This window comes from Desarmillaria tabescens, assembly GCF_030435595.1.
Source record: "Desarmillaria tabescens strain CCBAS 213 chromosome Unknown EV420scaffold_56, whole genome shotgun sequence".
NCBI classification, from domain to species: domain Eukaryota; kingdom Fungi; phylum Basidiomycota; class Agaricomycetes; order Agaricales; family Physalacriaceae; genus Desarmillaria; species Desarmillaria tabescens.
This window is the reverse complement of record NW_026848355.1, coordinates 260514-284652: the sequence shown is the minus strand read 5'-3', so window position 1 is coordinate 284652 and position 24139 is coordinate 260514. Positions and strand designations below refer to the sequence as shown.

Genomic DNA, 24139 nt, shown 5'->3' with positions numbered 1-24139 from the left:
GATTCAAAGTTTCTTTGAATCCCGCGGACGAGCTAGTTAATTTGAGGTAAACCTGTAAGCTTAGCTTGAACCGGATAGCGTACGTAGGGTGGCAAAAGTGCCAATGGTTTCTAACATGGACATGCGATTGAATATAGTCGTCCGCGTCAAGTTCCATGCGGTTGAAGCATACTGTATGAAATTTCGAATGATGGAGTCCAGGTATCCCGGCTAATTCCGGCGTGCAAAGAAACTCGCCTAAACCCTAACCTCAGTTTTCCTTCTGCCACCATCATCTTCAGCTTGCGGTATTTCATTAACTTATGCTCGTTGTCTCTTCCCTAGGACCCTCATTTTATTCTCTCCCTTGCCTTGAATGGTAAATCCTTCGTTTCCCTACTATTCAAGCTGGCCAGAGAGTGCTTGCTCTTTGCTACCGCCACTATTGTTGCCTGTTTTCCAGCTTCGCTCTGTCTACGCCTACAGCAGCATATGAAACACGCAGTATCGATAATGAAGAAGTCGGTGGATAAGCAGGTATGTAACTTCCAATAAGTACTGTGGTGAAATCAGCGCTCATATGTCTATCCGGTATGACAGCACCGTGCCATAGCCCATGCTATGTCCGCAAACCGGTTTCTTTCTCTCTCGGCCGACAGCTTCAATTTCAAAGTATCGTCCTCCTGAACGTTACTCCCCGCCTGCACCTCGTCAGCAAGTGCCGGTCCACCACACCACCTAGCAGCGCTTTATTATCATCCTCATACATGGCCACGTCGTTAGGTGATCCCAACGGTACCTCGCGGTCATTCCCCGCCATTTCCCAGCGCGTCACCTGAACCTTCAGCTTTTGGATCCCTACCAGTAGGACGATAATGACAAGTAAATCAACGACTACGGTGGGGAGACTACGCACAATGCAGTCGTAGTATTTTACGATTGGTCGGCCACGCATCCTCCCCTGTGTTTGGATGAATAGTCGCCATTGGTAGGAGGAGGCAAAAAATGGCGGTGCTAACCCTCGATGGGAGGGAATCCTATGGGGGAATACTGCCGCCATGTCGCAGTAGAGAAAGGTGAGTAGTGGGCATTGTTATGAAATATTCAAGTTCTAATGGCCCAAGTGATCGTGTAGCTAGCTCGAGTTGCCTTCCGGATGCACTCTAAGATGCCCGCTTTCACGATGTACAAGGTCGTCGAAGGCGAGACTACTAAAAACATCATCGCTTGTGTAATGTCGGTGGATGTGAATTGGGACACCAGGTTCTGATACTATCCGATGCCGTGGCGAGATGAGTATTGCGTAAGTACTTCCCGTCTGAACCTTTCTTTTGTAACAAGCTAATGAGTCTCCGAAATCTTCAGCAAGCCCTAAAAAATGACAAGATTCGGACAACGTTGTCCTGTGATTGAAATAATGAAACTTCTCAGTGTGTTAGGCCGTCGTCGTGCCCGCCCTCTGGGATAGCCACGATGTGACAGGGCGCTTTATACTGCGGTGACTCACGATTGGGGGAAGAAGACCGACGTCTGCATAGGCGACACACAAAAAGCTTTTCCCCTGTCCCACGCAGGACGAATTCAATCGCAAAAGTACAGCAAGGACTCGTAGGCTACGGGCGTGTTTAGGCAGGCCAGCAATGTTGGGACTGCCGACGTCCAATTGGTTGCTTGGAGGTGTAACCCTAACCCTTCTTTTCTTCGGGTTAAGGGTCGTCCGAGTCGGCAGCCGAACTGTGCTGTTCATGCCCTAGGACATCACGTCAGCCTCCGCTCTTCCAAAGGTAGTCCTTATCTTCATCTGTAGACCTTGGCTGACACATGTTGTAGGGCATACCGTCTAATGTTCAACTAAAAGCAGACGTCACCTTCCTTTGCACGGAGACCCATGAATCACGTTCCTCTCAAATACACCAGGCTCTCGTTCTTCACATGCCAACATGCGCATTCCTGATTTTCGAAGGAAGAGCAATGTCCTCAATGGGACGCGTATGCGTAGAATACACCATGGAAGCAATAGGTGTACGATGGCTAGTAACAGAAGAGACGCGCTGGTTTCCGCCCTCATAACCAATAAGTCGTACACCTGTCAAACTCTGGGCGAAGTCGAAAGTCGAGCTCTGTCATCACCTCGACCGTAACAGTGGATGTACCACTCGAGGTGGCTGCAGGATAGGACGATGGTACGGTTTAACAAGGGCAGGCAACGATGACGGCGCGATATGTTCGCGGACAGATACCGTGTATGATGCGTCGGGCCTGGGTACATAACACGGTCAGCTGCGCTTCACGTTAGATGGGAATAATGAGGGACGTCGGTGTACAACGCTGCTGCTGGTGACAATGGCAGCTCTCTGCCCTGCTGCGCTGTAATTCCTGTTACGTTTTCTGGTTGAACACGCATCGCAGGCTTCCTGTCGCAGCTTCATGGAACGAATGAAAGAAGAAAGACGTAAGGATGGATAGGGAGGCCTTGGTTGGTTTGGATGACTGGAGACGGGAGGTGTGGAAGGAAAGGGTGATTCCAGACGGCGATTTCTCTATCTCTCCCACCGAAACTCCGTACCTGCGGACCAGATACCTTCCGCGAGGAGCGCCGGAAGAAGCTCTCTGTTACGCTATCGCCAGCAAGAGCACCCCCGATATCGCTGCGGTCATTCAGTCTTTCTACTGCACGTATCTACGTAGTACAGGATGATCGAGGTTTTCTCCCTGTTTTTGTCACTGCGCGCACTCAAGATGTTCAAGCTCTCAACGAGCTAATCGAGCTCGGCATTGCTGAAGACTCGTGGGCAGATAATTCGCAAAAGGACATGGAAGTCCTTCACACTGAAGACGGCGGTGAAGCCTAGCGGTCGCAACTTGGGGGACGGGACTGTCTATGGCACGTTTGGCAAGAATGAGTCTGTTGTTCGTCTTCCAGCGCGCAAGAGTGACTGAGCGTTTGAGATGGTGTGAAAGTGATGTTGGGATCGAATCCGAGGGAGAGTTGGGGTCCGTACTACCTGTGATGAATATTTCTTACTGTCTAACGTGTATGATAATGTCAGTTACAATTGCTCTGCGGGCCTCCGTGATAATTACACTGGCAGAACTTGCCCGCGAGTCGAATCCTACTGCGTGAGAACCAGTCTTTGGTTAGCCCAGGACGTCCAATGGACGTGCCTGTACGGTAGTTCTTAACAGCTGCTTGAAGGATACGTGCTGAGCGAAAGGAAGGCCCGACTCTGATTCGATCGTCTGGAGTCAGGACGCACTTATAAGGCTAAATAGCCCCTCTTCTTGGACCTTGACTCATCTTGTTCCACTGCCAACACTTGTTCAGCGCTCACGTCAAATGCAAGCTCCAGATCTGTCAGCGTCGCAGGGCCCCAAGTTTCTCTTCCAACAAGAGAACGGCGAAATCATTCTAAGACCTGCACATCCCCAGCAAGATGATCAACTATGCCCAACGGTGGGTTAGAACGCATCTAACTAGGTACCTACCCTAACTCACAAACCTTCTTGGACAGGGAGCACGGCGACACCACAAAGATCTTGAAGGACGGCTACGGGATGTCGAGGTCCTGATCGCTAACCACCTCGGATTTCAAGAGCGCATACGAGAAAGCCAACACCAGGAGAAGTATTTGGCTTTACATTATGGAACGGCAGAGCGGTTCTCTCGAGGTAAAACCGCAACTTATCTTGAATGAACTGATCAAGTAACCACTTTCCCTAGGTATCACAGACGACTTGCTTAGCACCAACCCTGAGATCGAATATTATATCCTCCGCCTCTCGCAAGCTATTTCCCGAGTATCAGTTCAATTGGGCCGTACGATGATATACAGTATGTACTCACTTTATCTTACTACTAGTCACGCTGGTGTACTCACTTTTATGTCGAAATCACAGTGCCCAACATCCTCGTCGCCTGGTATTACCATCGTGCCATCACCAGTTCATCTTCACACCCTCCATACCCTACACTCACACAGCAGCTCCCGCCACACTTACACCAGAGAAACATCGCCGCCGCAGAGGCCCTCGAGCAAATTTCAGTATTTTTCGACTTGAAACCGCTGAGTTATTTTGCACTGTCGCATATCGAAAAGGTTTCTCTGCTTGTCGATACGCGGATACTGCATTCGATTCTTTCCAACCGAAGTCAGCTACTTATCGTTCCCCGCGCTGACGTTGCATGGGATCTTCTTCTGGAACAGAATAGAATGAACAGCTCTCATAAGGATGTCATTCAGACGATCATGTCATCTCTCATCGATGTTCTAAAGAGATCCGGAGGTATCGAATATTTCGCATCGTGAACCTCGAATGAATCAGATAGTTTTATGTAGTTCTACGGTAGATAGCTCTCATGAGTTCTGAAAAGCGAATCTATTCTCGAATAAAGATAACGGTGCACTATTAGCCTACATCCGGAATGCGATAAATAGTAATATACAATCATACAACAAGATAAATAACAAACGAATAAATAATTCCTTCATCACAAGATTTGTAAAATGACCAAAACAAACGCCCAGAAAATACAAAGAAACCCAGAAAAGCGCTATGACAATGACGCCAAACAAACCTTCCATACCCCCGGTTCATCCGTAGCTTCGATCCCGATGAACCTAGTATACCCCAACAAGAAGTCAACTCTCCTAACACCCTTCCTCCTCTCTTCCTCCCCCATCCCCTCTACCCGGTTCGCAAACGCCCTCATCACGCCCAACCCTCCCACAGCCTTCAGCTCCTCCTCCGTCACCCTTGTACGCAGTGCAGTATATAGCGCCACGACCACGTCCCTGACTGAACTGGGGGAGATATGAATCCGCCACGGGAGGTACTTGGAAACCAGAATCATGCCTCCGGGAAGGGGAGGAGAGGTAGCAGGTTCGTCAGAAAGCTCAGAGATGTACGGCGAAATGTCCTTTGACAAGTCGATGCCGAGGTGAGGCGGGCGGAGGAATTCATGTAGTTCAACGGTGGTTGGCTCAAAGTCTTCCTCTACTGACGGGAGGCTGATAGAGTTCCGGAGACCATCGGGCGTCGGCGGTGGGTGGAATGAGGATGGCGACTGCTGTGGGGAAGGAGAAGATATGGAACTTGGGAACGAAGAGAAGCTCGGCGAAGATGGCAATGGAGACCGATAAAACTCGGGAGACGGGGTATCGTTCACCGACCGAGAATGATAATACATGTTAGGTAGCTCCTGGCTCACCAACGGGTTTCCAAATAGCCTCTGAGACGATCGAGTCGCGATTGGTGAAGGCGTCTGGTCCGAATCATACGAGTACGTGTCGTTAGGCGAATCCGCGAAACGAACTGTCTTCGTGATGGGCATCTTGGAAGAGATGTGGCGGGGCATTGTGGATTCGTTCGTCGAGAAACGTGGTCTTCTTTTATACCCCGCCACTCTCTCTATATTGAAAGGGCGGTTCCGATATAGCCTATTAGCAATGCTTAACAGGGCGTCATTCCACAGCTTGTGTCCGGCACAACACAGCCTTGTATGTCCCAGTTGAGATGATGGCGCTTCGATGCGCACCGCGCCCCTGGTGCAATGTAACAATGTTGGGATGTCCCCTTGACGATGGAAAGCTTGTACCTTGAACGGTCCTAATGTGTTGTGGTACCTGTAACACCATCTTAGCGTCTATCTAGTTCTTGAGAATAGGTAGCTATACCACACACCAATGTATAGAAGCCTCATCACCAGATTCTATGGCCCTGGCGGGACACACCAATTTCTTCTGTCGATGCCCAAGCTTTCCAACAATGGACGATCCTAGCAATCGGGGCTATGTCCGTAAATCATATGCTGATTCACCGACCCTGGGTATATTATCAGTGATCGCGTCGTTTTCAGTCATTCAGATCTTTTACCATAGGTAGTAAGGATACAGAAAGAGTCATCACGACGAATACTGATACCAATGCGATACAGTATCGCCGCCCCAGGGCGCCTGTTCATTCCATACAAGCACTACAACAGCATCATCAATAAATAGTTCGTCAGGGGGTTGTGAAGCGCTTACGATAGACACTGTCGAAAGCGATGAAGCGCAAGTCGCCGTATCAACCTGGAAGTTCCAATTCCTCAGACGTCGGTATGGAAGACGACGAACAGCAGCGGCCGTCATCGGACATCCGAGCATTCTCAGACCATAGCCCAGTGTCCGAATGGCCTCAAACTATCGGGGAATCAGATAACTTCCTTGATGACGCTGTCCTGTTGGAACTGTGCCTTTGTTGTAAGCGCCCATCAAGTTTCCCAGGACATCTTGGTAAAAGTATACATACGGGATAGGCTGACAATCTCCTTCGTCCTCTAATAGTCGCGAAGAAAGGATACATGACTGCTGAAAACTAGGACTAGGTAACAAGAAAGGTTAGATCAAAAACGCTGAAATGGAAAATACTTACGGCATACACATAACATGCTGTTAGCAGGGACTCGACATGCTGGTCATCGCATCGGACTCTTCTTAGAATACACCTTGATTCATCGGCAAAGCAAAGAAAGCGCGAAGTGAAGAACAAAACGCGGGACTTTCGGAAATCGGGAGCTCGGGTAGTCGTCCAAGACGATTTGTTGGTGATTACAAACATTGATCGCTCAGACTAACAACACCTGAGGCCTAAGACTGATGGAACAATGGGGTAGCAAGACGTTTAGAGCGTCGCAATGCAGGTGATGTAAAATTGACAGTTTATTGCAGGACCTGCGAGAATCGTATTAGCGCTAGTATCATGATAGACAGAATTATAAACGAACTTTCTTCGACCTGAACATTCAGAGACGAGAGTTTCTGTGGTTCAAGTTACGAGTCCGACTTGGATCTTTGTCCGAGGCTCGCAGCTTTCTCGTTCGAGCAAAGGGCGCACTCAGGGTACCGCTGTTCATGAGAAGCACCTGTGGTAAGCTAGTAAACTTTCAAGAAAGTAACAAATACGCACCAGTGCCAAGAACAGTCTGAAGTTCCGCTTGCATCTGTCGGTGCAAGTCTCCTCATCCTTCTCGTGCTGCTGCCTAATATTGGGATTTGAGTGGTGTATGTCCCTGAATAACGCGCATATTGAGGGAAGGGAGCCGCTCCCGGGGAAAACCTTCTGTTATGTCATTTTTCTTGCCGCAAGAAAGTCGGTGGAGTAGAAATGATGGCTTTATCGACTTGCACTGGTGTAGCCACACTTGGAATTCAGTGGTTCTAAGAAAACGCAAAGGAACGTACCTAGGAGAGTATATTGAATACGCGTCACTGATAATGTACATCCTGCTCTGTGACAAGCGAATCGATACCTGCCAGAATGTGAGTAAGATAAGAGAAGAATAAGGCAAAAGCGCACCTGCAACTTGTGAATCAATCGTTGGTCCAATCAAGCTAATGGCCTCCGTTCTTCATGAATATTCCTAAGAGGTGGTTCTGTTCAAGGTGTGCTACACTGTGTCACGACTTGAATATATGCACTTCATCAGGAAAGGCCAAAATGATTCAAATATGACAGGGAAACATACCGACAACATCATGGCAAATCCTGCCCCAACTCTGGGTTACGTCGGAGTCCCGAATGCGAATAGGTATCTCCCCCGCCTTATCTCTGGCTTTCCCAGAAGTGTCGCCTTTCCGTTGATGGATATATCCTTTACCGTCTTCATGCAAACCTGAAAGATATAGGGCTACTTGTATCCGTGAGGATGTCCTGTGTAGCACACTTCCTGCATTGAAAAATCACGTCTTGAAGGCAGCGCAAAAGGACCCAACGTACGAGACCTCACAATTAGATCGTCTTCTCTAGTGCTTCCAATGAGCTCTAAAATAGCAAAAAGGCTGCAATGGACAGGAGACAAAGTCACGAAAAAGCTGACAGAAACGAAATTTGGTGGGTCGTGGATGTAGAAGGGAAAGGACCGCGTTATTTGGTTGAGCTTGGCTGAGATGTCAACAAACATCCAGCCACCGAGTCCCGACGTGCTACTGGCGTCCATGTGCATATGGCAGAACGGACGAAACAACTGCTTTCCCTTCTACTACCAGCATCCCTCACCATTCCCAGAAGATGCCGTGAATCTGGTCCATACCTCTTCCACCTTGAGGCTGACTAGACATGGGTAATTATGCCTTGAACCCTGAGTTCCATCTTTTTCACGGGGCCTTTTGGTGAATGGCGCCGATTGGTGAAGACTTGCTTGCGGGAGGATGCACTGCGCAGATTCTTGGCGGATACATTACAGGATCATGGCGACGACTAAGGTACGAAATCATTTTCTTCCCATCCCTTGACCTTCAATCTCATATGTTGTCTAGCACTGCAACTATCGTAGACTATGTGCTACTCGCCGTGTGCTGTTAAATTACTATTCAATATTTCGCACAAACTATTAGGTACGTTTTTCTCCTGCCATACTCCTCAGAATTTGATGCAGGACCATTTAGCAATTTGAACGAGAACGGTGAAGAATCAGTAATACGATGGGCAAGGGCAGGCAGGAAGGAAGGTACGCCTACGTATCTCTTTTCTTAAGCTTTACTTACCTCGAAGCGACAGTCCAAGAAACTCCTACATACCCTGCTGACCGCCAATACACGACTCCGCCTTCTCCTTGGAGCAGGAAGAGCCGACGACGGACGCATATCAAGTATACAGTTTACTTCGGGGGCCTGTTCTTCGCGCGCGCGACACAATTGTTCATCTCTTCAAGACTACATCATCCTTCCCTCACGACTCCGGCACGGAGAGGGTGGTCAAGCGAGGATTCTCTTTAACCTGCTATCGCGACGAGAGCAACATCACTATTCTTACCGTCATTCGCTGACGCTATTAAAAGCGTCACACGGCACGGTCGCTGTTGCTGCAAAGCAATGCTAGAGATGAGGTCCCGCCTCGACATCCTCCTTCATCGATCTCCCTGATCTACGTTCCTGTCCGTGCAGCAGATCCTTCATTTTTGATGGCATACCACCACAACGGCACATTATCAATAGCCGATACGGCCTTTCCCGCCTTCATTTTGTCCTTGTCTTTCACGCTACTCCCGCTCACCTTCAACGTCCGAGGCAACGAGCCATCGGCGAAGAGAGATGACCATCCTCCTTGGATGCAGCCGTTGCATACCAGCTTCGTATCTCTCGCCCTTCCTCGAAGCCTACGAGTTGGCGGCGGGCTTATCTCCAATGTGTCCACTTCCGCCAGTGTCCTCTCCCCAATTTCAACTCGTTCAAATGGATCGCCTCATCCTTGCCTGAACATCCTCTGTGTACCTTCTTCTAGCTCACGACTTGGGCCATGTTGCTCTGACCCAACGCACCCACTTTCTTGCAGGGAGACATTGTACTATGAGAGCATTGCGTATCGTTCAGCCTTACCTTCTGGAGAGGAACTTCCATTATGGATCTGGCACCGTTTCAAGGGATGCCCGCATACTTTGGCTTCTCTCCCAGTTGCGTGTCTGTCCGGTGAAGGGCTGCAATACATAGCCAGCTGGTGGAGCGCACTATCACGAGAAAATAATGTTTCATTGCTTTTTAGGGAGACGAACGAAGGTTGCCGTGGGGGGAGAAGCGAGAGCAGGAGAGGGGAGCGACGGGATGGTCCTGTCGTGTTCTCTGCCCCATCGTCACCGGAGAAACATGAGTCAGCGACTCAACCGAAGATCGGATGAAGAGGTAGACTGAACTTTGTGTTACGAAGGCGCGTTTATTATAGTTTACAGTTCACACTTCCCATTGATCTTCTTTTTATTGCCTTGTCCGTTTTACCGAATTTGTAGAGGATACATACATTCTGGATGAACAACCTGAACGTAATATCTTCTGACGGACAAAGACTCGTCTATAAGGTTTCTTGCAACATCCTAACGGTTCCCTTAAGAATCCTAGAAAATCCCTCTCACTGGCAATCATAACCGAGTCAGCATGGTCTCGGCTAAACAAACATAAGCCGATTTCTGAGGCGCGGTTGTCGAGATGTATGGCCTCGAGAAGGGAGGTACACGTGATACGTCCGTGGCAAAAGGACACGAGAAGCCAAAGAACATGCCATAGGATCAGAGATACGGTCAGTGGATTTGTCAGTCACCTTGTCCAGTAGCTCTGGAGGCGGAGAGGACATGCCGTGTTTGGTAAGTGAATTGAACAACTGACGAACTCGTAATATGTTCTGACAGATGGAGATTTCTTCATATAGTTATCACTGCAGAGAATCCTTTCACATGTCAACAGGTATCTTGAACCACGACGACGACGACTGTTCAAACGTGTATCAGCAATGGCGAAACAACTGACTTTTTCCCAAATAGCAACACTTGCCCTCGCAGTTTGCCACTTCGGTAAGTAATCGTATCGATTCGACCTCAAATTTGGCTGATATCTCTTGAATTCAGCAATACATTTCTCATGGCGTCTTTGCAACTCATTTTTTACACGCGAACGTAACAAAACCTGGAAGCAAATCTGCACTTCGGTAATGATGACCACCCTTGTGAGATATCGCAAAGCGCTACCTATGCCAGAGTCCCTCACCAACTACACTACCTGGACGGCAGCGACTGGCCTGGAAGCCAGCGTCGAAGAGCTATGTAATGGTGCTAAGCTCTTATGGGTCGGACCAAAACGCGTGGATAAAGTGATGTTGTGGTGCCACGGTGAGTCACTCACTCTCGTCTTACCTCATACATCCAAGAGTAAATAATAATTGAAAATTTACAGGAGGCGGATACATGATCAGCGTTGGTCCGGAAACATTCTCTTGGCTCCGATACATACAATTAGAGCTCAAGAAGCGTGACGTCGACCTCGGTATCGCTATCGTCGCATACAGTGCGTATAATTATCTTAACACATCCACCCACATGTTAATCTCGCTGCCTCAGATCTTCTTCCCAAAGCCGTCTTCCCGAGCCAGCTCCGTGAAGCAACCGACGGCTTCAACCATCTCATAGCAGCGGGTGTCCGTCCCGAGAACATAATCCTCGGGGGCGACTCCGCAGGAGGGAACCTCGCACTGCAGCTTCTCTCCCACATTCTCTACCCCCTGCCCTCTGTCCAGCCAACGCTAAAGACCATGGCGCATCTCGGTGGTTTGATCCTTCTTTCTCCTTTCGTGGGAGTTAAGAAGACATTGGAAGTACCTTCATCACAGCTAGAAGCCCTATACGAGCGTGATTTCATACCGTCGGAATTCCACCGTGAGGTTTGTCGAACGTTTCTCAAGGACGTTCCAGAGAGTGATATCGCGTACGCAGATGGTTTAGAGGCTCCCGAGGAGTGGTTCAAGCCGTCAGACGAGCTTGTGGGTCGGACCCTCATCATGGCGGGCGAATGGGATTATTCGAAAGAAAGTTGTCGACGGTTTTATGAGAAGCGTCTGGAGCCACTTCATCGGGATGTTAAGTTTGTCGTGGAGAAGAATGGGGAGCATATTGCGCCGATACTTGACTTTATTTTGAAGGAAGAGAAGTTAAGTGTGTTGACACCATTGATGGTCGAGTGGCTGGCGGATACCTTCAAGGCTGCTCGTCAACAAGTTTGATAGATAAATAATGGACAATGACATATGATATGGTTCAAAGAAATCAATGTCAACACTGCCGTTCTTTAGGATTCCGAGACTGTATAAACTTGACCACAATTTAGCCATATTCTAATATTATAATATGTCCTGCCCTTTTCCCGTCCATTACACGTAGTTAATATTATCGCCTTGACCACTGGCCGCTATGGCCTTAATTTCAATCTCAAGGCCGCCTGCCTTGCAATCCTTCAAAGCCCGAATTCCTTCGTCTGACAGCCTCTTGAACTTCGCACTGGGAGTAATCGCCTTTACAACCACCTTCGATAATCGGGCACGCTCGGATAACACATCCCGCCGCGCTTTTATCATGGCCACAAATGCGTCATCCACGAAACCAAGCCCTTCGTTCATCGAATCGCTTATCGTCACCTCCATGACGCTCAGGATTGGAAGGAAATTGAACTGTGGAGAGCCCTGGTTATCAGGCGTCGACTGTCCCATGCGTAAGATGACATCCTTGATAACATTGTCATTATCTTGGATCCAAAGGCCTAAGCTGAGCTGCAGCTGTACGAGTCGTGGGGTTATCTCGAGGATAGGAACGACAAACTCGTCGAGAAGCGCGTTCGTGATCTTCAAACGTCGTAACCGGCAGTGTGAATTCATGATGAAGGTGTGTAAACCGGAGAGTGAATCCCGAGGGCATGTAAATGCTCCCGGACTAGGAGTGAGTCTGAAGGATCGGAGCGCCGGAAATTCCACGCTCTCCAAGAGCGCGGTTTCGCAGGCAGTGAATTCGCGTACCATGGGATGAACGATTCGCGGCTGCGCGGGTGGGATCATTCCGATTCCCTCTTTCCTGTAATTGGTATTGAATATGACAAGATGTGGGGCGGTTTCGACGATGCTGAGGAAATGGTCATGGGCATCTCGACGGCAGACTTGTCTGTCATTAGTGTACACAACCAACTTGGATGTTTGCAAGCGTATCAGTGGACCATCTCCAAATCCTTTCAGTACAACCTCGCTGAGGCTTGGAGCAGCGGATAAGAAATCAAACTCCCTGTCATGAGCCTGCGCCCAGATGTCTGCAAGGTAGATGTGACAGCACGTCAAGGTGTCCAGCTTGCCAGTGACGGCGGAGAGTGCTGGAAACATCGTCATCGGGATGGACAGTCGGGCGTCTTCCCAGCTGTGTGATCTCTGCAGAAGGAGGTCCAGGACCCCATTCGTCACCGCCTCGTCGGCATCGGTCTCGGAAACGAAGAAATGAAAAACGTAGCCTTCGGACTTGTGGCTGGCCCGGTCGAGTGCCGCGCTGAGGATGGATGAATAGTCCCTCTTCACCATCTCACCGAGCTGGGGAGTATGGATGCTCATGCTATTCCAGATGCTGGGGCAGAAATTGAGAGCAGCGACTCTCCATGTACGGCATACCTGGCTCAACGACCAGGGTTCTGTTGCTAGATTGAAGGTGTTATAGAACGAGGGATTGGTCTCGACCGCATAGAGAAAGATCTCTGTGAGGATCTCGAGGGGAACACGACGCGCAGGAGAAAGCACAGTATCATATTGGGATGATATTTCCTGGATTCGAGCACGCTCAGCTTCTAGCTTTGCAATGGCGACGTTGAGTTCGGCAAGCGAGGCGCGGACTTCAGCTCGACATGCATTGAGAGTGCGCGTATCCGAGGAAGATGGAAGATCGTTGTTCCGTAGAAGGGAAGACAGGAAAGGAGGTGAGGTGAACTCTTTATCGCAGTGGTAGATCACCATGCTCGAGTTGGACAAGACACGATTGGAGCATTGTTCGCACTGTACCGGCATCTGGTATCGACTTTCAATAGGAAGAAGGTAGCTTAGAGAGTGTCGCGACGTCCACAAGAAAAATATCCACTCACCACTACGACAGAAGCTAAAGAGAAAGACAAGGTGGATATTATAAGAAAAGAATGAGTGTGGTTATTTGGGAAGGTGAGAAGTATGTCGCTGAACCGGTAGTTAAAGATGGTGGTCGCAAAGAGAGTATCGGAAGATTCGGAATGGAAAGCTTCAGGGGGGCCTGCGCCGATATGGAAGTGATCGAAAGACTAGCCGTTAGCTCCTTTCACATTTAGATAGATAACCGGTCTAGGTCCCAAAAAGGAACGCCGGGGCTCTGTGCCGACACGGAACGTGTCACAGACCACAATCCCTCATGCCGCTGTGATATCCTCGGTCGCCCGCCAAGAACGTCTCACGGATTTGAAGGAATTGCAGGGACAAGTGAATTTATCACAGAAAATATGCATAATATGTACCAGAAGGAAGACATCGCAGTGAGATAATTGCAGTGTAAGGACCTTACATCGAGGACATCACGGCACTTGTATAGAGTGTTGCCAGTGTAGCATCATGAACGATGCGGGGAGCAACAATAAGGACAATATACTAGGGTGTGAAATACGGAGGTGTGCGATGCCTTCTTTCTGTGTACAGTGAAAAGGCTCAGCAGCTTTCAACGAGCAAAGAGGAAGAGATAGCGCCAAAGACGACAACGAAGATACGAAACCCGTCGACGAAGCATACAAACAACGAACGAAGAAATGGTGTCCAAAGACGACATCTAGCAGAAAGAGTAATTAATTGCGAGGTGGCGAGTAGAAAGAAAGATCAGTAATGGACCGAATTTCCTTTCGCCCCGCTCAACGGGGCGAGATGAGATTGAAAGTGTGTGAATCACTGTGATCACTGTCGCTCGCACACCCAGATTCAGGAAGAAAACACTCTCCGGCTATCATCATGAATTCGTCGATATGATCTGTCATCGACCACAGTTGTCTACGAGGGTCTCAGCACGCTGACTTGTAGACCTTTTGTGATTGGGGACAGCGAGCTCGGCCGTCTAAAAGGGAGATGCGAGGAGATGGGTATGATACCTGTATCGAGGTGTGTGAAGGGAATACTATTTTGGTTGTACTGTTAGTGGCAAGAAGTTCGTAATCCAAGAAAATCATGTCGAGTTATTCATATAGATGGGGTATCACGACTGGTCGACGCAGTCGCTAAAGCCTGTTAATAGACTGAGGGTTGGGTGTTACGCTGAATATGTACTGGCACTTGATGGAAATTTTCTCGATTGGGGTTCCCATGAACTGCAAGTGAATCGTGGACCTGAAATATGGGAACGGTTTTGGCATGGAAAGCGTCCTCGGCTCCTCGTAATCAATTGACTTGTTTTTCATTGCCCTGCAGGATATGGATTTCAGCATGACACACTTTCGCCAGGATCTCAAAAGTTACTTACCTTCGCAATTCAGCTCGCCTGGATATCGCCAGACTGTACATTTTTGAGTGCTTCAATATAGCCCATCAATTTCATGTACTTTGCCGGGGACGACGAAACGCCTTTCCCTCGCGCACCCACGAATTCTTCCAGCTTCACGTTTCCATCCAAGCCGGTCTGATATTCTGCCATATAGGCATTCAAGGTCTTGTCCTTCAATCCAGAGAGCTCCTTGCGTGGGAGAACACCGAGAAGTGTCTGCGCTCGTCCATTTGCTGTCAATTTCTCGGGGTGAACGAAATAGCGGTAAGGCTGGGATATGAAATCCACCCGGGGGTGGGTAAGAGATGCTGTGGTGCCAGGATGGGAGAGATCGAGGCCGATACGAGGGGATTTATATATGTCGGGTGTGTGGTTTACGATTGGGACTGGGCAAAGGAACATGCACGTTTTTCTTTCACCAACATATGCGCCTTTGAACGCGTTAATGTCGCACCCCCAGAGATTCTCGACCAGGTCTGAGATCTTTTCTGCCCCGCTGAGCTGTAGGATATGATCCACTAGAAGAGACGGGCCCGAGATGACTTTTCCAGAGCTCAAGTCACGGAGGGTGCGTAAAAGCACTCCGCCGTATGCTTGGTTCTCGCTAGGACGCGACCCTGAAGAAAAGTATGGTGATTTGGTAGGGCTGTTGCAGCTTATCGTGAGGTCCAATCCCTTGCGCGTCCCGCCTCTATATCCAGAGGTGCTAATCAGAGTCTGCGTAGAATCGTCAGACCGTCTTGGAGTGCGGTGAAAATACCTGTACATCGTTTTGCTGGATCAGTTTTCGCGTAGGTAATAGCAGCAGAAAGAGGTTCCCTACCATTGACCTGCGGTTTTCTGCTCCTGGCTTCCGTGAGTAAACGGGTCACGATGGCAAGCTGAATTCCAGAAATAAAACTCCATCTCCATGATTTGAAGTTTGGTTTCTACGAAGTCTGACTCTCTGTCTGATCCCAGACGCGTCTGAACCACAATGAGAAAGTTGTGTAGTAGCGCAGAGCTAATATCACTGAAACGTTGTCGGATAGATGACGGCTCCTGAAGATGAGAGAAGTCAAGAAGACGCTGAAAGGCATGCAAGCTCTCCTCGTCAGAGTTGTTCTTTGCCTTCTTTGCTGGATTTGGAGGGTCTGATAATCCTGGAGACGTCTTCCTCTTGCATCTGCTCGTCATTCTGATTTCGCTTCAACAGGCCAGGTGACGAACCGATACACAACTGAGGTAAGTATGCTCGTACGGCCGGGCCGAAAGACCGAGGTCAACAATGCGTGCTGCCAAATAGAACCAAATACCTTCAAAATTCGGAATTTTTGCTCCGTGCTCACTCTTGGCAGCGAACGACGCTGTTGTATATTTCCTTTTGCCTCTTCCCCAGATTTCCTGTTAGTTAGCTGCGTAAAAATGCTGCCATTTTCTCTGTTGTGCCTTGGCGATTCCTATCAAGTACGTTATCACGGCTGTGAATCTTGCTTTTCATGATGTGCAGCCTCCAGCGGTAGCCGTAAAGCGTGCCATCAGACTGAGCACGGCAACTCTTGTGGAGTACTGGTGAGAAAAATCTATACCATGCTTGTTTTCTTTACTCAATGTGCATATGTGCACTCTAGGGCCCGATATATGCGCATGTATTAGGGTATAAGGGTCATAGCCCGGAATGCACAGCATTCACAGTAACGCCGTGTTGGTACATGTGCATGCTCCGCTTTCGGAACTACCCTCGAAGAGCAGATATTCCAGGAGAGTATTGCAGATAATAACGACGCTAGCGCTGTTTATCGGCTGGTTGACGGAAGTTAGTGTTTGCGCCATTGCCTTCTCCCTCCGAACGCAAGCGTTTCTCTACCATCTGGTGCCCGGGGCAGTTGCCACATCGACGAGACGCGTGACGGAATGGGATAAACGGGCCTGATACATGATACTCCGAGATACTTGTCAAAAGCGATGAAAAAACGTTGAACTCGACAGCAATTCCACTCGTAACGGCAGTGCTTTTTGTTTCGGAATATCCACTGACCTTGCTTTTCCAGGCGTCGAGCAGACAAGTGATCCTTGAGACTTGAGATTGCCTTTCGGAAGAATTGAGCTCTTTAATTCGGGTACGTGGGTAGTTCGTTTTTCATTTTCTGAGATGTATGTTGTACTGATGTTAATCCGGCAGGTTAACATGGGTTAACAGCTCGATATGGTTTCACCTGGCATAGTCATTTGTCATGTGCATCGCTTTAGATGCCGTTAGACGCTTAACCTCAAATGGTAATAGGAGCAAATAATATAAACCTTTGACCAACTCTCCCACTCAATCTAATGGACGTCCCACCAACATATTCCGCACAACCGAGCCGTGGGGATGAAGCCGCCGTCGAGCCACCCTCATATGAACTACCTTATCCATTGCTTGTGGGCCGCCGTGCCGTTCAGACATCCTTTGTCAGCATATCTCAACTTAAGGGTCACCTATCCCTCTTGAAGCACTTTGCTTCCCTCAAGAAACGAGTCGAAGGGATGGACCGATCCAGATACGGAGACGCGCCTGAAGATAAGGAGCGTAGGTGGTCATGGTTTGTTGGATTGGCTGTCGAGAGGTATGTTCCTTGATAACCGATAGACTTTCGAGAAACCAACCTTGTTCACTAGGTTCGAAAGGTGGTGCAAGGAGCTGACAGTTTACGACGCATTGGATTTCGCTGACCACCGGTTGCCTCCTGTTGATGTTATCATGGTGAGTAACGTATTTTGATATTTAAAACTTTGTTAATCTAAAGATTTATAGGTGTGGCATGCCTACTTATTAAATCCTGCGTATGTTGCACAACGTTTCTTCTGTGATGTAATGCTGATAGTATTCCAGGCGGTATTCTGAGGACTTCCTGCGAAACGAGCATATTAAGATACTTGCAGGTATGGGCGACTGGTTCCAGGCCCTGGTATGCTTCCTCGCATATATTTGTTCAGCCCTTGAGCTGATTGGGCGCATTAGGAACGGACATGCTATACCGTTGGCTCACCTCCATCGAACGCTCGAGCTCAGGACTGGCTGCAGAAGACCCATCTCCCCTACGATCCTTTCGAGTCGGCAATGGTGTTGACACAGCGAGAAATAGTGTGCCCTCAATGTCTCACGAAGACCAACGTTCGTGAGTAAGGTTTCCGGTTTTGATAACAATCTCTGAACGAGATCTAGGCCTGGCAAATTCTACCGGGAGCGGATATCTCCAGAAGGACTTCAAGGGCAACTGCTCGGGATGTTGGCTGACGATTACGAAAGAAAAATTGGCTTTCCATAAACTCGTGAAGGACTTGGTAGGGAACAATGCTGTCCTTGCGTACGTTCTGACTGTTACCTTTTTCTTTCTGCTGACTGATATCTTTCACTCTAGCGGAACTCTTCACACCTCTTATAATATAGACAATTCGCATCGTGCGAAGGTGATCAAGACCGGGATTTTGGAGTTAAGGCCGCGTGTCTTCCAGAAGGGAGATGCGAAAACCGAACAGGAATGGGCGGTCAACATACAGAAGCACATGGATTATAGTATGCAGAAGATTCAAACCGCTATGGCGCAGCGGATGAGAACATACGGAGGACACTTGTACGTCAGTATTTTCCATTGCTCTAGCTGTTCTAATATCAAAACGATAGGTTATCTCGGATCATGAGCTCATACGAAGACGATAAGATATTTTCTTTGGATCTCGTAGGAGCAGTAGGTATATTCGTGACTGTCGTACGTTCGGAGCGCTCACATCATGAAGGTACTCCGACAAGGCTCCTTTGTCGACAAGATGCATAAGCTGGGTTGGACTGATCCAGAATTTTTTTCGTCATCCAAGGATGAAGTGGCCTTGAAGCACTGCATGGCTCGTTATCATGCGTAAGCAGAGCTTATCCTTTTGTACTTCTTCCTCAATGAAATTGGCACTTCAGATTCTTGGATCTCATGTCTTCGTCACCGGCTGGTTTCTTCGTCCCGACACTGGACATTGATCTAGTGTGGCATACCCACCAGCTCATGGCTCGACAGTACTCCAGCGACTGCCTCGAATATGTCCGTCGGTTCGTCGACCATGATGATAAGGTTGCTGAGAACAGACTTTCAAGAGCTTTCGACATCACCTGTCGGGCGTGGCAAGTATGACATTGGCTACCTCCTTTTCCTCAGCCTTACTGACGCCTTGCAGGACCGATTCGGGATCCCATATACGCACTGTGGGTGTCCACTCCCAGGTGACACGATTGGGCAGAAGATAAGCAGACTAGTATCAATACATAAGCAGTCGGGGACACCGTCTCATCTCGTCCCACCTCGGGATCGCAGTGATCTTCTGGCAGCTACCCACCCGAGTGATCATAACGCTGTTTATTCATTCCAGCACCAGGGGCAGGTCGATGCCATGAGGCGGGCAAGGCTGGAGAAGCGGGAAAGGAGGATCAGACGAGAGGAGGGGAAGGGAATAAGTCGGAACAGGAGTGTTGGTCATGATCCAGCTTTTTTGGTGCCCGTGCCGTTGTATTATGGTGTAGGCTGTGTAGCGACAACGGGGCATGTAGTTGGTGGGGGTGGTGGTGTCGGGGGATGTGTGGCTGCTGTGGGTCGTTTCTCTATCATGATTTTGCTCTGCTTGGGACTTACTTTTTTGTTTCGAAGGGTGTTGGCGGCTGCGGAAGTGGTGGTGAGTTCAAACGTAGGCGAATGTTGAGTGACATCTAATTTTGATTTTCGTCTAGGTGCTGGATGTGGTGGGGGAAATAGCGCAGGTTGTGGCGGTAGTAGCGGTACTGGCTGTGGCGGAGGTGGTGGTGGTGGCTGTGGTGGAGGAGGTGGCGGATGTGGTGGTGGTGGCGGTGGTGGAAGTTAAATGTTCGGTGTCTACCATTCGAAGTTGTTGACTGAAAATGTTTTCATTTTTTTTCGGCGTGATTTACAGTACATGTAAATTTATATTCGCCATAATGCCTCAAGATGGGAGAATATTAGTCATCACCGTTTTCGGATTCACCGAGGCTCTTTAGCTTGTCTTTCCTTCTTGCGTTGACTGCGTCGTCGTTTCTACTTCATTCCTAGAGTACATCATGAACCTGGATTCTTGGTCCTTGATGGATATCTGCTCTGGTAGAACAAAACGCTCGGGCAAAAATGCCTCATCAACGGATTGCTTCACCGACAGCGGGCTGGATCGCAGCAGAAAGCAATCTGACGTGATATAGCTTTCCAGCGACGTTCAACGCATCACAGGTGCATTTGTTTACTTGTGGATGGCATAGGTACTGAGACGGGAATAGGACAGAGAACACGGACGAACAGCTCGACAACCGCATATATCCAAGTTCAGAACCAGTTCGCCTCGTTCAGAGCAGGAAAAAGGTCCTTGGGTCAGCCTAAGGCCTGTATGCGAAGAATCGAAGAAGCAGCGTGCGAACAGGATCTGGCCCGCACGATTTGCATCCTTCCCCGTTCATTTGCCTTCGCCTTGTCCTCCTTGCCGTTCTATTCTATGTTCACTGTCGCTCTTCTCTCTATGCTCAAGTCCTTGGCAGTTTCTGATTTTGGTGTCACCCACTTCCTTGCTCGGGAACGGCATCGCTAGAAGTTGGTCGAACTCGAACGGGGGAGGTTGGACTCATCGTTACTGGTAACAACGGCAAGAATATGCTAGACGCTGTCAACAGGACTGCTGAAGTGATGATGGTCAGTGTTAATTGGTTTCAAATATTGTGTCGCCACTGACGCCATTCAGTTTCTTTTTTTTAAGCTGCTCCAAGCAAGTCTTAAACCTCAAGTCTGCAGCATAAGCCGTAGGCACGGTATCCGGAGACTGGTAACCCAAAACCTCTCTCAAGTTCGCCCATATCCCTGTACATGGTATCCATGCGCTGAGCTGACAAGGAAACTCAGAGAAGACACCGCAGCGCCTCATAGAACCCCGCCAAAGATGCAAAACTAAAGAACGAACGACGGAACACAAACTGGAACTGTCTTAATGGATTTGTTCCTGTCTACCCTCCTCTTTCTTCCACGTATTCAGTGTCCTACTCGGTCCGTATCCCTTTTGGACGCGCTCAAAATCGTTATCATTCACGATGGTAGACTCTTTACTTTTCCCTTGACACCGATTCGGCTCGATGGTTGGGGGAAGTTATGGGTCGGTATCCTTTTCGAAGAAGGGATTTCAGCACATGATAATCGTTGGGATGCCCTACGCTAAAAAGCGCTAAGCGCTCTGTGACAATGCCAACGGTCAGTTTGGGATGCTGTTCCGTATACTGTGTCAACACTAACTTTGTTCCCTCTTTAGTCGAATCCATCTTTTATGCTATGGCCGGCGACAGCCGCAAGGTAGAAACTAGGAGTCCGACATACGAGTCTCTCCATGGTTATTTTGTTATGCGGTGTTCAATTGGTACTACAGGCGGAGGATGTACCTGGGAAACCCCATTGCAAGACACGGGCGCTTTCGGGTCGGTCGAGAAAGGTAAAGTATACTTTTGTCAGTAAGTTCTTTTTGCTCATGCGATTCATTCAGGATTGGGAATCTCCTCACTCGCCAGGGGGAGAATAGGATATGATATCGGAAACTTCACAGATCCGGCCGGAGTTGGAACGTCCCATTTTGGAATGCCGGAAGATGCCGCTGTCCATTCGCAGCCACCAGTTGGCAGTGATCGTTGACCACCACCTCCGTCTGCTCGATATTCATCATTTCTTCTCGTTTCATTTGACGCTGACCGACAAACACTACACCTATGCCTCATCGTGTCCAAAGCGCCGATAGGAATCCCTTACCTTTTCCTCGGGTTCAGCAGAGTATGACTACGCAGCCAAGCTCTACCCTGCCATTCAAGATATCCATTGGTGGTCGGCTCGTTCCCGAGCCGTTTGTGGCCGTCCCTCAGTTAAAGGGCCATCTGGCCCTTTTACACTGCTTCACTGAACTCAAAGACAAAGTCGAGAATATGACTGAAGCGGAGCAAACATGTTACCCTCAGATCCCCGCTGACAAGGAACAACGTTGGAATTGGTTTGTTGCACTAGCTGTTGAGAGGTGAGTGCGCTGCCTTGTGGTGACATGGGCCAAAGCTGATCGTACTGGCTAGGTTCGAGAAATGGTGCCTAGCGAAATCCAGCATAGGACGAGATACAAGCGAAGACTTTGTTGTTCGTCATCTGCCTCCGATAGACATCTTAATGGTACATATCCTTTTTGTGCACCACCTATGAGCACTTGAACCCTCAACTGACAGTTCTGCAGGTCTGGCATGCCTATCAACTAAACCCTGCGTATGAGACTGGGTGCTTTCCATTATCGATCATTCTCTGATTATCCCTCTAGTCGTTATCTTGATGACTGTTTCCGAATTCAAGGCCTAGGGGATCACGGATACTGGTTCGAGATCATGGTACGCTTTAATCAAACATTGGGATTCCAGTCAGTTGACGTCATCATACAGGATCAAGTTTCTTCTGCCTACACTAAGGACTACATGATAGCCGAGAGGTCCTACCATTGGACTGAACTCACAGGGCTTCCTTTCGATCCATTTGATTGTGCGAAGAAATTGACTAGGCGAAGCGTTGAATGTCCCAAGTGTTTCGATAGCCTCTCAGTTCGTAAGTATCTTCCCAGAACTCGTCCTCCATGACATTTAGTTGAACGTCGTCTATAGCGCTGCTTGCTGCCAATGGCAGCGGATACCTACAACCAAACTTCAAGTTTACCTGCCCCAAGTGTAGTCATGTCGTTACGAAAGAGAGTTTGGCTGTTCACAAGCTTGTGGCCGATCTTGTAGTCCGCGATGCGACACTATCGTAAGCCTTTGCTGCATGTAATTGTACTGAAAATGTCTTATCCCGCGTAGACAGACGCTCCATTACTCGGGTACTGCAGCTCTCTGTGATCCCATACGTGCTAAGCAAGTCAAAGCGGCGGTGTTGCGATCAGATTTCTTCATATCTAAGGGGGACAATCTATCTCCCAGAGAATGGGCAGTGAATATTCAAGAAGCCGTAAGTTATGATATGATGAAGCTCAAGCAATATATGGGCATATATATGAAAGACGGAGGAGCCAAACTGTATGTGAGCTATTTTATTTCTTCAGAACGTCTGTACTGATTGAAATAGGCTGAACAAGATCGTGAGTGCATATACAGATGACAAGATTTTCTCGTTGGATCTCGTCGGCGCCGTGTGTACTTGTTCCAAGGTGTTTCTCATACTGTCCTAAACCCTCATTTTAGGTTTTACGTCAAGGTTCATTCACTGCCAAAATGCGCAGATTTGGATGGTCCAAACCTGACTTTTTTGCCAGGCCAGAGGACGACTTGGCGCTGAAACACTGCATCGCGAGATATCATGCGTGCGTTTTCCATACACCTGTCCCGTTTATAAAGCTTACATACAGATCTCAGATTCCTCGACCTTATGTCAAACAAACCGAAGGAGTTTTTCGTACCTACGCTAGATATCGATCTCGCCTGGCACACTCACCAACTTCTGCCGAGTTATAACGATGATTGCATCAGCTACCTACGTCGTTCTATTGACCACGACGATAACGCCAAGGAGAACGTGCTCTCAAGCGCCTTTGATAAGACCTGCCTGGCATGGGGGGTACGCTAAGGTTCAATCATTAGTACATACGGAGGTTAACATCCTCTCTTTCTAGAAACGCTACAATATCCGATACACACCCTGCGGATGCTCCGCATTCGGCACTAGCATCGGAGAAAAACTGAGCGGACAGCCGTTGCATTACCTCATCCCGCCTGATGATCGAAGTGACTCGGACCTCGTTGCGTGTGCGCAAGGTCAGGGCACGGAGGAAGAGGGGTGGCGGGCTGATCTGCCCTTCTTGGCTCCTGTCCCGCTGTACATTGCCCAAGGTACGACGGGCGGATGTGGCGGTAAGTCTATATTCTGTTTCAAGGGCCAAGTTTTGACGACTTTTAGGTGGTTGTGGTGGTGGCTGCGGTGGAGGCGGGTGTGGTGGTGGTTGTGGTAGCCGTGTTAGCTCCTGTGGTGGGGGTTGCGGAGGAGGATGTGGTGGTGGTTGCGGAGGGGGCGACGGTGATTAGGACCACCCCAGCCCTAGCCGTCGATTTCAAACGGCGTGTATTTTGGTATCGTTTTCATTTGACTTTACTTGTGGTTGTTATGAAACTGATAATATCATTGCTTACCCTTGCTGTCATGTATGTTGAAGATAATGAACGACAGTTGTATCCAGCCTCAAACAGGGTTCGAATGACAGCGATGCGCAGATTTGAAGCCATAGAAGTTGTTCCTGTAACAGGGACTTGTTACCAGCTAGTCTCCACCTACGAAAGTGATACCTTGGTGCGTAATATTG

General features: G+C 48.8%; 9 protein-coding genes across 9 annotated transcripts; 5 read left to right on the top strand and 4 right to left on the bottom strand.

The window, feature by feature from the left end:
- Positions 1 to 3115: 3115 nt before the first annotated feature.
- EV420DRAFT_1768506 (uncharacterized protein) lies at positions 3116 to 4296 on the top strand. The gene is made up of 4 exons (XM_060480970.1): positions 3116 to 3433; positions 3492 to 3648; positions 3701 to 3811; positions 3877 to 4296. Exons 1-4 carry the CDS (start codon positions 3317 to 3319, stop codon positions 4284 to 4286), a joined length of 795 nt encoding a protein of 264 aa, XP_060324963.1. The 5' UTR covers positions 3116 to 3316; the 3' UTR covers positions 4287 to 4296.
- Positions 4297 to 4334: 38 nt separating this feature from the next.
- Positions 4335 to 5335, bottom strand: EV420DRAFT_1484864 (uncharacterized protein; the record flags this gene model as incomplete). The annotated part of the gene is made up of 2 exons (XM_060470120.1): positions 4335 to 4391; positions 4556 to 5335. 2 exons carry the CDS (start codon positions 5333 to 5335, stop codon positions 4335 to 4337), a joined length of 837 nt encoding a protein of 278 aa, XP_060324962.1.
- Positions 5336 to 6763: 1428 nt separating this feature from the next.
- Positions 6764 to 8078, bottom strand: EV420DRAFT_1484863 (uncharacterized protein; the record flags this gene model as incomplete). The annotated part of the gene is made up of 6 exons (XM_060470119.1): positions 6764 to 6883; positions 6928 to 7080; positions 7242 to 7270; positions 7487 to 7687; positions 7738 to 7799; positions 8017 to 8078. 6 exons carry the CDS (start codon positions 8076 to 8078, stop codon positions 6764 to 6766), a joined length of 627 nt encoding a protein of 208 aa, XP_060324961.1.
- A 502-nt stretch (positions 8079 to 8580) lies between these two features.
- On the top strand, positions 8581 to 9908 carry EV420DRAFT_1019132 (uncharacterized protein). The gene has a single exon (XM_060465343.1). The coding sequence runs from the start codon at positions 8921 to 8923 to the stop codon at positions 9629 to 9631; it is 711 nt and encodes a 236-aa protein (XP_060324960.1). The 5' UTR covers positions 8581 to 8920; the 3' UTR covers positions 9632 to 9908.
- Positions 9909 to 10473: 565 nt separating this feature from the next.
- EV420DRAFT_1277744 (Alpha/Beta hydrolase protein) lies at positions 10474 to 11499 on the top strand (the record flags this gene model as incomplete). Its single annotated transcript, XM_060468043.1, has 3 exons — positions 10474 to 10612; positions 10677 to 10787; positions 10841 to 11499. 3 exons carry the CDS (start codon positions 10474 to 10476, stop codon positions 11497 to 11499), a joined length of 909 nt encoding a protein of 302 aa, XP_060324959.1.
- A 73-nt stretch (positions 11500 to 11572) lies between these two features.
- EV420DRAFT_1019128 (uncharacterized protein) lies at positions 11573 to 13575 on the bottom strand. The gene is made up of 2 exons (XM_060465342.1): positions 13379 to 13575; positions 11573 to 13318 (listed from the first exon to the last, which is right to left on the bottom strand). Exon 2 carries the CDS (start codon positions 13306 to 13308, stop codon positions 11647 to 11649), a length of 1662 nt encoding a protein of 553 aa, XP_060324958.1. The 5' UTR covers positions 13309 to 13318; positions 13379 to 13575; the 3' UTR covers positions 11573 to 11646.
- A 1130-nt stretch (positions 13576 to 14705) lies between these two features.
- On the bottom strand, positions 14706 to 16008 carry EV420DRAFT_1019106 (uncharacterized protein). The gene is made up of 3 exons (XM_060465341.1): positions 15612 to 16008; positions 14768 to 15548; positions 14706 to 14709 (listed from the first exon to the last, which is right to left on the bottom strand). Exons 1-2 carry the CDS (start codon positions 15962 to 15964, stop codon positions 14777 to 14779), a joined length of 1125 nt encoding a protein of 374 aa, XP_060324957.1. The 5' UTR covers positions 15965 to 16008; the 3' UTR covers positions 14706 to 14709; positions 14768 to 14776.
- An 859-nt stretch (positions 16009 to 16867) lies between these two features.
- EV420DRAFT_1019031 (uncharacterized protein) lies at positions 16868 to 19791 on the top strand. The gene is made up of 14 exons (XM_060465340.1): positions 16868 to 16887; positions 16950 to 17373; positions 17426 to 17510; positions 17562 to 17590; positions 17640 to 17715; positions 17769 to 17925; positions 17973 to 18114; positions 18169 to 18381; positions 18432 to 18495; positions 18545 to 18663; positions 18717 to 18921; positions 18971 to 19378; positions 19438 to 19462; positions 19518 to 19791. The coding sequence occupies exons 2-14, from the start codon at positions 17096 to 17098 to the stop codon at positions 19646 to 19648; spliced, it is 1932 nt and encodes a 643-aa protein (XP_060324956.1). The 5' UTR covers positions 16868 to 16887; positions 16950 to 17095; the 3' UTR covers positions 19649 to 19791.
- A 1528-nt stretch (positions 19792 to 21319) lies between these two features.
- On the top strand, positions 21320 to 23921 carry EV420DRAFT_1018818 (uncharacterized protein). The gene is made up of 12 exons (XM_060465339.1): positions 21320 to 21832; positions 21885 to 21978; positions 22040 to 22068; positions 22121 to 22187; positions 22239 to 22398; positions 22455 to 22596; positions 22647 to 22862; positions 22912 to 22975; positions 23028 to 23146; positions 23199 to 23400; positions 23456 to 23693; positions 23740 to 23921. Exons 1-12 carry the CDS (start codon positions 21534 to 21536, stop codon positions 23862 to 23864), a joined length of 1755 nt encoding a protein of 584 aa, XP_060324955.1. The 5' UTR covers positions 21320 to 21533; the 3' UTR covers positions 23865 to 23921.
- The last annotated feature ends 218 nt before the right edge of the window (positions 23922 to 24139 follow it).

Excerpts from the sequence above, each read along its gene's own strand:
- EV420DRAFT_1768506 (XM_060480970.1), top strand. The coding sequence starts at position 3,317 with ATGCAAGCTCCAGATCTGTCAGCGTCGCAGGGCCCCAAGTTTCTCTTC. Across the intron at positions 3,434-3,491 it reads ATGATCAACTATGCCCAACG|GGAGCACGGCGACACCACAA; the intron begins GTGGGTTAGAAC and ends CTTCTTGGACAG. Across the intron at positions 3,812-3,876 it reads GGGCCGTACGATGATATACA|TGCCCAACATCCTCGTCGCC; the intron begins GTATGTACTCAC and ends TCGAAATCACAG.
- EV420DRAFT_1019132 (XM_060465343.1), top strand. The coding sequence starts at position 8,921 with ATGGCATACCACCACAACGGCACATTATCAATAGCCGATACGGCCTTT.
- EV420DRAFT_1019128 (XM_060465342.1), bottom strand. The coding sequence starts at position 13,308 with ATGCCGGTACAGTGCGAACAATGCTCCAATCGTGTCTTGTCCAACTCG.
- EV420DRAFT_1019106 (XM_060465341.1), bottom strand. The coding sequence starts at position 15,964 with ATGACGAGCAGATGCAAGAGGAAGACGTCTCCAGGATTATCAGACCCT. Across the intron at positions 15,549-15,611 it reads CAGAAAACCGCAGGTCAATG|GTATTTTCACCGCACTCCAA; the intron begins GTAGGGAACCTC and ends AACGATGTACAG.
- EV420DRAFT_1019031 (XM_060465340.1), top strand. The coding sequence starts at position 17,096 with ATGGACGTCCCACCAACATATTCCGCACAACCGAGCCGTGGGGATGAA. Across the intron at positions 17,591-17,639 it reads GCCTACTTATTAAATCCTGC|GCGGTATTCTGAGGACTTCC; the intron begins GTATGTTGCACA and ends ATAGTATTCCAG. Across the intron at positions 17,716-17,768 it reads GCGACTGGTTCCAGGCCCTG|GAACGGACATGCTATACCGT; the intron begins GTATGCTTCCTC and ends TGGGCGCATTAG.
- EV420DRAFT_1018818 (XM_060465339.1), top strand. The coding sequence starts at position 21,534 with ATGCCTCATCGTGTCCAAAGCGCCGATAGGAATCCCTTACCTTTTCCT. Across the intron at positions 22,188-22,238 it reads GATACTGGTTCGAGATCATG|GATCAAGTTTCTTCTGCCTA; the intron begins GTACGCTTTAAT and ends GTCATCATACAG. Across the intron at positions 22,597-22,646 it reads GTCCGCGATGCGACACTATC|ACAGACGCTCCATTACTCGG; the intron begins GTAAGCCTTTGC and ends TATCCCGCGTAG.